This window comes from Cryptomeria japonica, chromosome 9 (assembly GCF_030272615.1).
Source record: "Cryptomeria japonica chromosome 9, Sugi_1.0, whole genome shotgun sequence".
In the NCBI taxonomy this organism is placed as follows: domain Eukaryota; kingdom Viridiplantae; phylum Streptophyta; class Pinopsida; order Cupressales; family Cupressaceae; genus Cryptomeria; species Cryptomeria japonica.
In genome coordinates, this window is record NC_081413.1 from 257,601,381 (window position 1) to 257,618,027 (window position 16,647).

The 16,647-nt window shown below is 34.1% G+C and overlaps 2 protein-coding genes across 2 annotated transcripts; one reads left to right on the forward strand and one right to left on the reverse strand.

Annotated features, from left to right (window-relative positions):
* Window positions 1–683: 683 nt before the first annotated feature.
* On the reverse strand, window positions 684–2,204 carry LOC131034449 (putative UPF0481 protein At3g02645). Its single transcript, XM_057965944.1, has one exon. It carries the CDS (start codon window positions 2,202–2,204, stop codon window positions 684–686), a length of 1,521 nt encoding a protein of 506 aa, XP_057821927.1.
* Window positions 2,205–7,797: 5,593 nt separating this feature from the next.
* Window positions 7,798–9,279, forward strand: LOC131034448 (putative UPF0481 protein At3g02645). The gene has a single exon (XM_057965943.1). The coding sequence runs from the start codon at window positions 7,798–7,800 to the stop codon at window positions 9,277–9,279; it is 1,482 nt and encodes a 493-aa protein (XP_057821926.1).
* The last annotated feature ends 7,368 nt before the right edge of the window (window positions 9,280–16,647 follow it).

Here is a 16,647-nt window from a genome sequence, read left to right on the forward strand (position 1 = left end):
TATACCATTAAAGTCACGACCAACTCAATTACGTCTTCCTGACGAGAATAGTTATTACTCGCTGAACAATGCTGCACACTGTCTCTCATTCCTCCGCCCTTCCCCATTTTCATTTAATTTGAAATCTGTAATTTGCAGAGGGGTTTCAATAAAGTCAATACAAATGACAGGTCTGTCATTTTACCTCTTGTACATAAACTATTAGTAAAATAGGAGTCCACGTTTAATAGCATAGTAAATTTTGTCAGCTGCTGATTGAAAATTTGTTTATATGTTTTTTTAGGTTTTTAATTAATACATTGACTATACTTTTGGGATTTATTCATCTTACATGAATAGGATATAGATGTTATGATTTCTGTGATATTATGTGATATTAGAATGTAATAATGATAGATAAGTTTATTAAAAAAATTTAACCAGTTTTTCATCATATTTAAAGTTTTAGGTGTAAGTATTGCATTTATCTTGTGAGTCTAAGTATTTAATGCTTTTACAATTCTAAATGCATCTTTCAAGACTTAAGAAAATATTAAATACATTCACCTAATGACTCCAATTGACCATGTGCTTATGAAATTTATATTAAATTACATAAAAATTATAGAGAAACCAGGCTGTGAAAATAAAAATCAAATGAAATTTCACAATTTTACTGGTTATAGACCAAAAAAAAAAATGATCTACGAGTTCTTATTGCAGGTGTAGAACAAACAAAAAACTTGCACAGCAGTCATAACAAGCAACACTGTGGCTGCGAGAGCGGAGATAAAAACCCATGGTTTTGAGCAATACGTCTCCAGAAATTCACTCCACAGGACTTTCGATTTGCTTCCTTTGTAGTAAGTCTTGAGGCTTTTCGTCACATCTTTAACAGGTTTAAAGTATGGTTTCCATGTTAATCTGCTCAAGTTTCTCACAATCTCCACAATCTCATCATCGCTCACGCCCAAGCTCACAAAGATTTCGTTCGTTCTTAACACCTCAGCGTCTTTGGCGTCTTGCGTCAGCTCCTTCAATAGACGAGTAAAACCAATAACGGCGTTTTCTTCAATCTTTGGTGTGCACAACTCGAAGGCTATCAAGTTTCTAATGATCGTCTCTGTCATTTGACCAATCCTCAACACAGGAAGATATAAAGTAGACTGGGACTTGTCAAACCGTATCTGCTCAATGCCTCCCTCGCAACGCTTGAATTTTACTCCGGCTTTCCTTAATTCTGAAGCACAGGGAACCGCAGTCTTTCTATAATTGGGAAGGCGAACCTCTTTCCCTTGTAGCTGCGTGTAGCCTTCCTTACTATTAATATCACTATTACTACCACTATCCCAGACACAATTGTTTTTAAGCCATGTAAAAGGAGACCAGCCATTAATAGGGTTTTGGCCACTAGGAGGGTTTTGCCCAGCGCGCACAGGAGGCTTCCTATAAACTGATGCATGGATGCAATGGAGGAGATGACGATTGCTAACTAAATCTGCGTCTTCACTGGGTTGAATCCACAATGGGGAGTACTCAAAGCATACTTTTGCAAGAAAGGCCTTAAAAGATTGATTTGGATTACCAATAAAAGCATAAAGTGACTCTAAGGTGGATAGAGGGATTTGATTTTCCAATTTGAAAATATCTTTCATGACTCCTAACCACAGACCTGTACCTGACTTGAGATCATGGAATGGGTCGCCGTTATTTGAAGCTGATGGTTGTTGAGGCTGCAGCATTTTTTTCTTATGTTGAGGATTGACTACATGGTGTTCAAGGAAAAGGAGGAGGAAGGAAGCATCCCTAAACAGCATCCTGGAAAAAACCTCCTGGTCCAGATTTTGAAGAAACTGAGCGTCCCCATAGTAGTCCCTGCAGCGAAGGACAGCACTTCCAAAAAAGTTGTCGTCCTGCAAATCTGAAAGGCTCCCCCCATCTCGAATTTTTTGAAGTGGAGCAAAGAAATCTGAGGGAAGCTTTTCCACAACCGCCCGTACAATGATCAGAGATTTCTCGGTTTCCATCTCAGCAAGGTGTGGTTTTAGGAAGTGATAGGGCCCTATCGATACCGCCTGAGGAGTGAAGATGCAATCATTTTCTTTCAGCGTTATTGGCACCATGAAAATGCTTGCAAGTCTTTTATCGCTTCCCACTTCTGAAATGTATGAATCTTCTCGGTTTTCTTCCAACCACTGAATAACGTGAGTATTTTCATTGTCCATGATGATTTTTTTCAGGTTGGATATGCTATAACTCTACCGGGCTGGAGTATTGTCAAGGTTCTCGCTTCTTTACAGATATTGTAGACGCCTTCCCACCCAGTCATCATTCACTCATCACCATTCATCTCCGGTGAATTCTTATTTGTCCATTAAACCACCTTATCATCTAGTTTTCTCTATCATTCATTCAATAAGTTTATCACTTACAAATCTTATCATCTGTTCATCATCTAGAATGCACCTTAACATCATTGGTCGCCTAAATTTCCTAATGCCAAATTATGTAGTTGAATAATTTTAATTTTTAATTTTTAATTTTAATTAAATTATTTTAATATTACTCATCAATTTAATAAATGATTTATATTTCTTTATTCACATCATTTATTTATACAATATTCATTAATGATGTTACTTTCATAATAAAATTGTATTCATTTTATTAAGAAAATAAAATATTAACTAGCATAATTATATTTTAAAAAAATTATGTAAAGTACGTCAAGATATATCAAGTTAAAGATAATTGTTGAAGATTAATATAATCTAATTAAATGTAGTATGGATGGCTAGACAATATTTTGAGTTCCATCATGGTAGTGGTAGAGGTGAGTTGTTGGGCTTTTTAGCTATGATTAACATCATAAGATGGAGGTGAAGAGGATAAACATAACACATTTTGAGCTTCAGAATGAGGAATGAAACATTTGTTCTTAGTTGTTGAACGTTTTAGCTATGGTTAGGACTTTTAAGATGGAAGTGAAGAGGACCAATGGAACTCACTTTGAGCTTTAGAATTAAAAATCAAATATTTACTTGATCATGATAGGACCGTGGTTTACATCATTTTCCTCAAAGTTCATCCTTACATTGTTAGAGTTGGTTATTTGGTGGCTTCGAGCTCTTAGACAAACCCTTAGTTTTTTGGATGTGTTTACTTGCATGTTATAGATTTATATTGTTTTGGTATGGTAGATGCAAATTTGTAATATTTTATCATTAAGCAGTGAATCTTTGGTTGTAATATTTGAGGGATTTGGACGTGTTAATAGATTTGTATTTGCATTGATAGCTTCACATGTATGGTTAACTTAAGAAAAATTTGTGGATTTTCAAAGGTCAAGTCTAAATGAAGACATTCAAATTTGCCTAAATGCTTTTGAGCATGTAGAAAGGTTTGTTTATTAGTATTTGGTCCTTGCCTTGCACTTGCCTTGGAGTTATAAGTTTTCTACTATTTTGAATTTAAACTTTTTTTTCATGAAAATAATTTGCATAGAGCCTTAGTTTTTTTAAGCTAGTTGAGGCTCAGATCAACATGTTTTAATGGATTCAAGTAGAACTATTTTGAGATCTATGAGTTTTATAGTTTACTTTAATTTCAATAGGAGCATTAGCAACACGCTTTTTTGTGACCTTGATGGAAGTTACATGCCTGTAGTATATGATTATGGATACATCAACTGTATAAAAATATTTAACCTCCATTTGATTGCAATTTGTAGTGATATTCCAACATTTCTTACAATTTCTATAGGATTTATAGTTGCATCAGGAATTTGATAATTTTGCTTCAAGGGACAAATCATGTTTGCACGATCTATTGTATTATGATGCCTACTTGACTAATCTTGCAGGTTTGTTTATTGAGTGTCACATACTAATCTAGACGAAATTATAGAAGACGTGGTTTTCCTCTTTGATGATACTACTCCAACAAATGAATCACCATCATTTTTGACAAATTTTTTGTCTCATATTGTATGTGCCTTAATATGTCACCTAAAACAATCATTATATAGATCCATTCAAGTTTCTCAACTTATGAGATTGTTATAGTAATATATTTAATATTATTCATAAAAATATAAACCATGAATTATTAATTTTCTCACTATTTCTTTCTTTGTGTTTTGGTGATTAAATGAAAAACTGAACATGATTGGTTGATTGTCTTTGTTAGTAGTGCGGTTCTTGAATTATGAGTTAATTTGAATATTCTCTAATAGTATTAACAATAAGCAATGGTAGTGTCATTGGATAATTGAATGATGAAAATATTAAATTTGGGAATTGCTCCAAAAAAACTCAAAAGTGAAGCCTCAAAATTAAATTGAATATAAGTTACATGCCACTCTTAGATCCTTTTAAATGTCTAAATCATCATTACTTAATACTTCTCAAATTTTTAGTATATTTTTTTTACAATACCAGTATGTCCATAGATTTTTAGTTGTAAGCAAACTTGAATGCTTTTGAATGAGTGTATTAGGGATCAAGATTTTACTCTATGCAAGTTCATAATACACATTCCAATAAATATCCTTCAATCCTTAACTCATAGTCCAAAAGATTTCAATTTTAACACTTTATATGAAAACCACCAATAAAAAGAAGAAATGGCTTAAATCACACACACTATTCTTAACTTCTAGACTTAAAAGTGTTAAAACACTTTTATACTTAAAAGTGTTATAGGTTTAATATGTTGCTTAAGGTGTGTGGTCACACAAAGAATACACTTCTAGACTTAAAAGTGTTAAACACGTGCACAGCTGACTAACAATCTCTAGACTTAATATGTTACTTAATGTGTCAAAAAAACATTACTATTATGACAAGCACACGAATGACATCTCTTCTTTATTCACATGGCGGCAGCCCCTTCGACGGTCTCAAGTCAGGTAAAGGTCTGCATTTTGATGTCATAAACGACATCATCAAATTGGAAAATCAAATTTCACTTTCGGCCTTAATCACTCTATGATTTTATTGGTGATCCAAATCAAAAATTTCAGGCTTTTCTTGCTCAAATATGTTCTTATTATTCTCCATTCTGGAATCAGCCTAATGAAGATTCAGATTTATCTAGCAAACTTCATCTCCTGCATTGCTTCCATGCCACTGTTTATAGCAAGTCTCGTGACGCCCTGCTAATGGCTGGTCCCCTTTCACATGGCTTAAAAACCAGTGTCTCTGTTTTACAAGTAGAAATAGAAATAGAAATGGTAAGAAGGATGATAAAAAGAGACAGGATCCCAGTCGCCTGTTTGGGTCGAATATTCTTCCCTCTACTTTAAAATTGAGCAAAGACGGAGTAAAATTCAGGCATTACGAGGGAGGCATTGAGTAGATACGGTTTGACAAGGCCCACTCTACTTTATATCTTCCTGTGTCGAAGATCGGTATTGTGACAGAATCGATCGTTAGAAACTTTATAGCCTTTGAGTTGTTCTCATCAGAGAGTGAAGAAGATGCTGTTACTAGTTTTGCTCGTTTGTTGGAGGAGATGACTCAAGACGCCAAAGACGCTGAGGTGTTTAGAAGAAATGGAATCCTTGTCAACTGAGTTGGGAGCGATGATAAGATGGTGGAGATTGTGAAAATCTTGACGAGCTCGACTACAATACAATACGATTCCAAGATCCAATATGGAACCATCGACTCGTTATCATCTTCCCTCTTCATTAAACTACTTTTCATTGATAATGAGAAATTTTATATAACACCTATGTAGAAAAAATCCTCTAGTGAGGATGGATCGATGAAACTCGATGTAGCTTATACCAAAGTTTTCTTGAAACCGTGATCTTTTATTACTATAAACTTTGGAGGGTTACCGCAAACATCAAATAGTAAAATGGACTATTATTTTAGTAGTTGGTCTATAAGTGAATTATGTCATTGTGGATATTCAAATCTCTTATAAATTGAATGCAACATTTTAGAATCTTATGAACTATGCATTTACAATTACAAGAAATATGGAAGGATTTATAATGATTGGTTAATGAATAAAAACTAAAAAAGAATAGTTTTGAATGATGTAAGATTGTTTTTACACTATGATATTCCTACATTAGACAACTATGGTTATTTGAAAAGTGATTTCTCAACATTCTAATAACTAGAGAAAACTAGGATGGTCTACCTCAACCTTAAAAATTCAAGATGAATCTTCTTCAAGAATATTTTCACTTCACTAAATACTCCTCAACCTATCTAGTAATGGTGCTTCATTTAATCCTACTATGCAAAATCTATTCAATGTCTTCTTTTTTCTAATATATTATTTGGTCCCTCCACTAAACTTATATGTCAAATTCTTTTGACTCTCCTTCACAATCTCAACATAGATGTACAATATTAAACACTAAGGATATGCCTTAACCTTCTAGAAACTCGACTTCATATGATTTCTTGAATCAAACCTTTTAACCATTTTACAAGGGAAAAACTTCATCTTCAATTTATTATATTCTAAAACATCACAACTTCTCTAACTAAAAACTCTTCATATCTTCTTTTCTAATCAAATTTCTCCTTACATCTACCAATCATCTTTTCCAAATGACTTTCTCCTTACATTTACCATTCACCTTTTTAGAGTAAAGTTAGTAGTAGATTAGAAATTATTTCATAGAATTGTTTAAAATTAACACAATCAAAAATATTTTGTTTATGGTTTCAATATCTTGAAAGGTTCCTTTTTGAGTGTTAGTCAAAATTCAATCACATTAATGACAAATGTGGATATATGATCAATCTCTAATTCATATTATTCATAACTTGTTGATTGTAAGTCTTTATGACATTTCTACATCATAAATAACAATATCAATAAATTTATGACATTGAATTCTACATTTTAAGAATATATTGTTTTTGTTCAACAATATTTGAAAGAGCTTTTTGTTTAGTGCTTTTCAAGTTTCTTAAGCCTCCTTTCTCTCCATCTATACATTGATAACATATAGATTGGCCAAAAGGTCAATTAGATGTATAGATTGCTTTACTTGAAAAACAGAAACCTCACGTATTCTTTCTTTGCTAGCCTTATTTGTCGCTTCATATCTCCACTCATGGCACTTCTCTACTTTAATCTTCTTCTACTCTAATATCTTCTTGGGAAATTCCTTTTAATATTCAATTCCACCCATTGTGGCTTGTGTTAGATAATACACAAAAAAACAAACGACCAAACCCTTTGTCGAAAAATGGAGAGGAAAAGTTTTATCCCTTCTTCATTTCAAATTGGGCACGTGAGTGGGATGGATGATAGCGTCATTGACTTACTCTAGACGTTTGTTTACTTGAGGAAGATCGAGAATAAATAGACCACACCAGGCAAAGTGAACAAAGATGAATAGATTGAGAGAATACGAATACGAAAACAAGTAGATTACGTAAAGAATGGCTATCTCTTCTTTATTTAGCTTTTTCCTTTGAAAGGTGAAGGTTAATGAAGAATATAAGAACCACTCTAGGAAAGTGAACAGAGATGAATGCATCCTCTCAATTTCATGTTCGTGATGTAGAGACAATGTCTAATGGGGTTCGAATAACTGGACGTGTAAAGTACAGATTTATTCCATTTAGCTTGAAGTGCATGTAACATGTGATTTGGTTACCTGGAAAATTATGGGGAATAGATGGTGGTCAATATGTTCCCGTGCGAGGCATCATGATATATCAGATTAGCATCTATGCTCAAGAAAGCTTAAAAGAGGCAGAGAGTTTTATTGGGAAGAGAGAAGCTCGACGTTACTCTAACCTGGCCGCCAAGTTATAGAAGATCTAAGCTGTAAAAATCATGGACACTGAAGATACTCGTGTTGTTCAATGGTTGGAAGAAAATCAAGAAGATTCATACCGTTTAGAAGTGAGAGGAGATGGAAAGCTTGCGAGTATTTTCATGGTGCCAAAGACGATGAAAGGAAATGATGTGATCTACACTCCTCAGGTAATATCGATGGGTCCTTATCACTTTCTCAAACCTCACCTTGCTGAAATGGAATCCGAGAAATCTAAAATCATTGCAGGGGCAGTTATGAATAAGCTTCCTCCTCATTTCTTCACACCACTCCAAATGATTCGACAAGGCGACGGCCTTTCATATTTGCAGGAGGACAATTTCTTCGGAGGGGTGATCCATGGCTCTAGGGACTACTATGGGGACGCTCAGTTTCTCAAAAAACTGAACGAGGAGACTTTCGCCATGATGCTGTTTAGGGATGCTTCCTTTCTCCTTGTTTTCCTCGCACACCATGTAGCCAATAAGAATGGCCGACCTTATCAACAACAATCGCATTCACATGGCGGCAGCCCCTTCCACGGTCTAAAGTCAGGTAATGGTCTGTATTTAGATGTCATGAAAGATGTCATCAAATTGGAAAATCAAATCCCACTTTCAGCCTTAAAGTCACTCCATGATTTTATTGGTGATCCAAATCAAAGATTTGAGGATTTTGTTGCTCAAATATGTTCTTATTATTCTCCATTCTGGATCCAACCCAGTGAAGATTCAGATTTAGTTAGCAAATTTCATCTACTGCATTGCCTCCATGCCACAGTTTATAGCAAATCCCGTAAGGCCGTTGGCCAACGCCCTACTAATGGCTGGTTTCCTTTTACATGGTTTAAAAACCATAGTCTCTGTCTCAGAAGAAATAGTAGTAATAGAAATAGTAAGAGGGTTTACAAAAAGAAACAGGATCCCAGTCGCCTGTTTGGATCTAATGTTCTTCCCTCTGCTTTAAGATTAAGCAAAGCCGGAGTAAAATTCAGGCATTATGAGGGAGGCATTGAGCAGATAAGGTTTGACAAGGCCCAGTCTACTTTATATCTTCCTGTGTTGAAAATTGGTATTATGACAGAGACGATCATTAGAAACTTGATAGTCTTTGAGTTGTGCTCATCAGAGAGTGAAGAAAATGCTGTTACTAGTTTTGCTCGTTTGTTGGAGGAGCTGACGGTAGACGCTAAAGACGCTGAGCTGTTGAGAAGAAATGGAATCCTTGTCAACTGGGTTGGGGGCGATGATAAGATGGTGGAGATTGTGAAGAGCTTAAGCAGCTCAACATGGAAGCCATACTTCAAACCTGTTAACGATGCCAGAAGCAGCCTCAAGACTTATTACTCAACAAGGACCTGGAAAATCCTGTGGAGTGAATTTCTGGACACTTATTGCTCAAAACCATGGGTTTTGATATCCGCTGTGGCAGCCGCTGTTTTGCTTGTTATGACTGCTCTGCAGGTTTTATGTTTGTTCTATACATGCAATAAAAACGCCTAGATCATTTGTTCTGTTTACCACAATCAAATTGTGAAACTTCTTTTATTACAACAAGTTTTCTCTAATAGTGAGAGATATTTCAGTTATTACTGAGTCAGCTGTAATTATGTGATCTGTTTTTTATTGACTTATATTCCCATGAGACATCACGAATATTGTGAATTTGTCCTAAGTTTTTTTATCCCAGGACTATAATCATAAGCAATAAAAACGAATTAATGGTTTCCATCTATTGATGTCAAAATTGAGTAGTTGAGATAGAATTTGATTTTGAAGTGTAAGTGTAAGCGTAAGTGTATGCATAAGTGTATGTGTATGTGTGTATGTGTATGTGTATATTGATTTCATTAGTAAGTATATCTAATTAAGATTTTTGAAGTGTAGAATTGTAGCTTCTCTTGACAAAGTTCTTCATATGCGGTGATTTATAAAAATTCTCCTTTTGATGATTAGTGATGTCAACTCGCTTTAATGTATCTATTTGTTGTGTGATCTATATCCCTGTTGTGTATTTGACCTCATTTACCCAATATATTAACAACCAATTTGAGACATTTCCCTATTTGGGTCTCTCTTGGTCAAGTCATGCATTAATGTGGTTTCTCATTCCCCTATGAGCTTTTCATTTGTTTGGAGTTGCCAAAATCAAAGAAAATTCATAATGGCTCATTTTTTGGTCATTTCCTAAGTTCAAGTAAGTTGTCAAACTTTTGAACTTTTGAGGTTTCCCTTGTTGATATGCTTTTTTGCTCCTCTATGTCATTTCATTTACCCTTGTTGGGATATTAGACTTTCCAATCCTAGCATACCTTTCACTCGTTCCATACCATTGTCATTTTTATTTCTTTTGGATTTTTGGACTTTTTCCTACCAACATGTCTTCTAACAAAACTCTAGTTCCTCAATCCTTGTATCAAGTCTTTCAACGTTGGAGTTTCAAGCATATATTTACGTTAGTACAGATTCCTTGGTACCCACAAAGCCCAAACTCTTTGGTTTTTTACCTAAATTAATTTGTGAAGCCAATGGTTCAAACTTACTTTTATCTTAGTAAATGTTCATTTTCATCCCCAAACCCTAAACTCTAACAATTCCTTTAGTACATCTTTTCCAAAAAGACATACATTTGCTCATCTATATAGTTGAGTACTTCCTCCTTGGCATCTTTGATGCCTGACTCTTGACAACTCCTTGCATATATCCTATCAGAGTCAAAAGTGTGGGCATACCTTTAATGTAGTACATGGTATGTGGCATCCTCAAACTCTAATCCTAAATTCTTTTTGTGACGTTATCTTATTGAGACCATGAGTTCCAACTTATCATTTTTTAGGTGCCTTGTATCAGGTCCTCCAAACCTTCAATTCCCTACATCTCATGCTATGTCGTCTTTTTAGGATTGTGAGTTTAGAGCTCCCTCAATATGCATACCTTAAGGGATGAATTTCTTGGTACCCTTGATCTCTGACTCCAAATAACTTTCTCCATTTTTCATTTTGAGATAAGGGTTGTGATTATCCATCTACCTATTTGATTGAAGCATAAAGCATGTCTTACCCTTGACTCCCAAAACCCTAACAAAGGCATGAGCCATGAAACAATCTCAACCGCTAACCTCTTAAACTTCCAAAGTTTTTCACAAATTACTCCCAACTACCTCTTAGCTCATCCTAGGACATCATTAATGACCCAATAAGTGTTGATGATAGAATAGCTACAGTCAGAATCTATTAGGACCGATAGAGACAACGTAATTGTCTAGTTGGCCTATCGGCCTTAGACAATTACGTATACCAGATATTAATGAAAACCGATATTAAATGCCTAATATATTAAACAATATTAAAATTGATATTAGTTAATGTCTATATATATAATCAATGTGAAAAACATTAGCAATTTATTGTTGTCGATATGTATAATCGACTATCGATGTCTATATTACATTGTTGATCTTTATTATCCCCGTATTGTCTAATTATCAATGATGTGTGTTATTTCACATAACTGATTATGTTTAAAATTGGTTTAGTTATAAATACCAATTACATTAATGTATCAATTTGCCTTCAAAGGTATCATGTCCCTACGTGTAGAGTCACGACCTCGGGTATCCTATATCATACAATGCAATTCCTTTGGGAGAAATATATATAGGATATGATAAGGCGGAGATATAATAAGCAAACAGCGATACATACATGATATGATAAGGCGAAGATATATAATCGGGAGCTAGCAATAAATACAATGTCCGTATAGAGAACTGTAAGCAATAAAAGGTGGATACATATACAACAGTCTTTGACATATACACATTTAGTTTGTGATATTCACTTGCAGTGAATTCGATATACATTTTGCAGATTGGATCTCCATCGTATATGTTTTGAATTGACATCAAATGGAGATTAAAGTTCAAATAAAATTTAAAATTACCTACCTATTATAATTTGATCATAACTTAATATGGTATCAGAGCCAGCATAAGAAAAAGATCATATCAGATTTATATAGGCGAGACTATTCTCTATATATCCTCGAATTCTTCTACTCCCTTCTATAGATCAAAATGGTGAATGGTGTTAGATTTGAGGATCGACTTGAAGGAGAATTAAACTTTGTATCTTGGAAGTTTAGAGTTATGCTTACCTTGGGGGAAAATGAATTAGACGAATTCATGAAAGATGTTGTACCGGAACCAAAAGAAGAGGATGAGAAGCTTCAATGGAAGAGAAAGAAAAACAAAGCAATGAAAATGTTGGTTGACTCTGTGAAAGATCATATTGTACCAACTATCTCAAAAGTGGAAATGGCCTATGACATGTTCAAATCATTAGAAAGTATGTATGAGATAAATAACACTAGTAGAGCTCTTGCATTAAAGCAACAGCTCCATCACATAAAAATGATCAAGGACGAATCTATCACCTAACAGAACCGAGAGACCAGCTCTCCAACATTGATCACACAATTGAAAGTAAATAGTTAACCATATTGACCCTCAATGGTCTCCCTTCTTCTTGGGAATTATTCATTCAAGGGATAAGTGCACGATCTAAGCTTCCTAAGTTTGAACAATTGAAGACAGACTGCATTCAAGAAGAGTCAAGATTGGCTACAAGAGGTATTGGGAAAAGCTCCACAAATGAAGATATTCATGTTCTTGTGGCACACTCCTCAAAGAAGAAGGGTAAGAAAGGACACTCCAAAAGAAAGAAATATGAGGAATCAAATGGTGCTCCTACGCATAAAAGAAGGAAGGACATTTCAAAAATTGAATGCTTTAGATGTGACAAATATGGTCACTACGCAATGAAATGTCCAACCAGGACTATGCCCTAAGCCTCCATTGCGGATGTTGGTGAGGCTATTCCACAAAAGGATTCAGATGGATTCATATTTTGATTTGAAGGAGATAAGTTTTCTTTTTGTTTGAATAATGTTCATGAATTTAATATGTAGTTTTTTTTTTGTTAATTCATCCAATTACATTATGCATGTTATTTATGAAACAACTTTGTCAGTAGATGTTTGCTTACGACAACTGCATTTGGATATCTTGTGTTTTAAATTTCTTCAATTTACTATGATAAATTTGTCCCTTACATTTTAGACATCTTTAGAATCGGAGTTTGTTGCTTTTCAGGCTATAGAGTTTTGAAGTTCTATTTGTGATGAAGAGATTAAAATTCAGGAGGAATATGCAGAGGACTTTAGTGGAGATTCTGAGATTTTGCATTTCCATTTTTTATAAAACAAATATATACCTGCAGAGGTGCAACAGTTCACTTGTGAAAGCCATAGAGGCACTTGTGCTGGTAATGATAGCGTCTAGGGTTACAAAGCCAAGATTGAGACAAAGAGGGCTATCTCAGTGAGAGGGAGCATACTGAAAGGGGAATTTGTTCTAAATTTCAGGATGATCATATTCCTGCCTAGGGCTTGATCTTATGACAATAGATCTATGGTGGTTTTGGATCTAGCACTTCCAACCATATGAGGATCATACCAGATGATAAGAGTCTCCTAAAGAAAGATATATTCCATGATTGGGACCATGTGAGCAGGGGATGCTTCCGTGACAGAGGGAGCAGCTAAGAGGATGTGCTTCTATTGATATTCGAGGATCTTGGTTATATTGGTTCAAAGGGAGTGGACCATGTCAAGATGGTTTATCTAGTGATCAGTCAAAGGACTATGATTCATGAGATGGAGTCCCATTTATGTAGGTTGGAAGGCCTTTATGTTGACTTCTAGGTCATGATATTCCTAAATAGATGAATACTTGGTGAGCTTGGAATACATCAAGAGTGATGCAAACTCCAACCTTGAATTTCATGAAAGGTCAAAGCATGTGGAGATCAAGTATCACTATGTTAGAGACATGGTGGAAAGGTATGTTATTCACTAATGTATTCTTCTTTTCAAAAGATGTTTTAAAGTGTAAACTCTTGTGATTGCATTTCTCTTTGAGAGAGACTTAAGGAGAAATCCCTTATGTACACCCTATGATATGGTTCATGGTGGATGTCATGTGTGTGACTCCATGACAATTTTGGTTCAGTGCCTTATGAGCCCCTGTGAACATTATTGTGAGGTGACGATCTCTCAATAGTGAACACTTGTACATCTGATCATATCATAAGGTGACGATCTTACGATATTGATTGATCATACCATTATGATGGATATCATGGGATGTGATATCTATGGATATGTCATAATGGTTTATATCTCGAGTAGTAATATCTATGGATATGCCATAATGGTGGATATCATGAGACGTGATATCCATGGATAAGCCATAATGGTGGATATTACATAAAGAGATCTTCATGTTGGATTTCATGTGACGTGAAATCCGTGGGCATGCCATGTAGTAATATCTTTAGATATACCATAATGGTTGATATCACGTGAGGTGATATCTATGAATAAACCATAATGGTGGATGTCACATGAGATGATATCTATAGATATGCCATAATGGTGGATGTCACATGAGGTGATATCTATGGATATGCCATAATGGTTGATATCACGTGAGGTGATATCTATGGATAAACCATAATGGTGGATGTCACGTGAGTTGATATCTATGGATATGCCATAATGGTTGATATCTTGAGAGGTAATATCTATGGATATGCCATAATGGTGGATATCATGTGAAGTGATATTTGTGGACAAACCATAATGGTGGATATTACATAAGGAGATATCTATGATGGATATCATGAGAAGTGATATCTGTGGATATGCCATAATACTTGATATCACTGTGAGGTGATGTCTTTCTCTTCCACAAATAGATGTAGCTATTGTGATATATCATCACAAGAGGTGATGCAACTTATAAAGGTTAAGAAGGATTCCTCCCTAGCTAAGAGGGAGTGTTGATGATAGAATAGCTATGGTCAGAATCTATTAGGACCGACAGAGACAACGTAATTGTCTAATTGGCCTATCGGCCTTAGACAATTATGTATACCAGTTATTAATGAAAATCGATATTAAATGCCTAATATATTAAACAATATTAAAATCGATATTAGGTAATGTCTATATATATATAATCAATATGAAAAACATTAGCAAATGATTGTTGTCGATATGTATAATTGACTATCGATATCTATATTACATTATCAATCTTTATTATCATTGTATTGTCTAATTATTGGTGATGTGTGTTATTGCACATAACTAATTACGTTTAAAATTGGTTTAGTTATAAATACTGATTACATTAATGTATCAGTTTGCCTCCAAAGGTATCATGTCCCTACGTGTAACGTCACGACCTCGGGTATCCTATATCATACAATACATTTCCTTTGGGAGGAATATATATAGGATATGATAAGGCGGAGATATAAAAAGTAGACAGCGATATATACATGATACGATAAGGCAGAGATATAATCAGCAGCTAGCAATAAATATATTGTTTGTATAGAGAACTTTAAGCAATAAAAGGTGGATACATATACAGCAGTCTTTGACATATACAAATTTAGTTTGTGATATTCACCTGTAGTGAATTTGATATAAATTCTGCAAATTGGGTCTCCATCATATATGTTTTGAATTGACATCAAACGGAGATTAAAGTTCAAATAAAATTTAAAATTACCTACCTATTATAATCTGATCAAAACTTAACAATAAGGCCTTGCAACTACTCACTCAAAAATAATTGTTCATCTTAATGAAATAGATTTATATGTATTTCCAACTATGGGAAAAGGGAAGGTGACCCATGAAACCATTAATGCATAAATTCACATTTCAACCCCTAGGAATCCTTGTGCAACCTATAGACTACATTCTAGTGGATTTTGTGGGTTGTTTCTTGGCTTGTACATCAAAATTTTGTGACTCGGTTAATGTAGATAACATATACATAATAGAAGAACATGCATCCATGTCTTGTAAGTGCATCAAAGAATAGTTTTAATGTGATTTCAAGTGTGATTCAAGGGAAAATGGTGTCTAAATGTGAGGGCATTCTCTACATTGTACCAATCATGGGTCATATAAGTCAATACAAATTTTGACGATCTTCCTTGGGATAATGAGGACCCAAAGGAATTTATTCGAATGAGATAAAAAATTTAAAACCGAGCAATTGCAGAGCCAACAAAAAGCAACACAAGAAGCCCTAGGTTTTAATTTTCAATTTTGGGTATCACATCTTTTATATTATATTGATGTGGGTTCATTTAAAATTCGTAATAGAACCCTTTTAATTTTCAAAGAGTGAATATAACTAGAAGAGGTAACATTGTTTAAGTGTCTCTAGTAGTATTTTGTACATTGTCTAAGCATGTTCTTGATTAGTTGATTAGTTAAAATAATATAAATTATTTTAAAGCTTTTGTAATGTATCTTCTTACCACAAATAAAGAAATATACAAGTTTATTTCTAGATTCCTAAGTTGAATCTTACAATAAATTTGAGTAAGAAAAATAGAGGTCAATCTGACATATATTCTTCTAAATCAAATTTAATTTAAACAACTCAAAAATAAAGACTCAAAATTATATAAAATATATATTAAATGTCACTCTTACATAGTATATTTATTTAAAAACTAAATTATTTATTTTAAGGATAAATAAAGACTAATAGATACATCCTTGTAAATGTCCACTATGTCATTACTTAATACTTTTCACTTTTCAATTTTCTAGTATAATTATGTGCTGTATTTTCATAACAGAATTTTTTTTTAAGTATTATTATATCAACACATCTTTAATTATAAATGAAATTGAATAATTTTGAACGAATCCATAAGAAATCTTGCTGTGTGCAAAACCTCAAAACCTCTACAAATGAAACTAACAAATACCCTCCAA

Excerpts from the sequence above, each read along its gene's own strand:
- LOC131034449 (XM_057965944.1), bottom strand. The coding sequence starts at position 2,204 with ATGGACAATGAAAATACTCACGTTATTCAGTGGTTGGAAGAAAACCGA.
- LOC131034448 (XM_057965943.1), top strand. The coding sequence starts at position 7,798 with ATGGACACTGAAGATACTCGTGTTGTTCAATGGTTGGAAGAAAATCAA.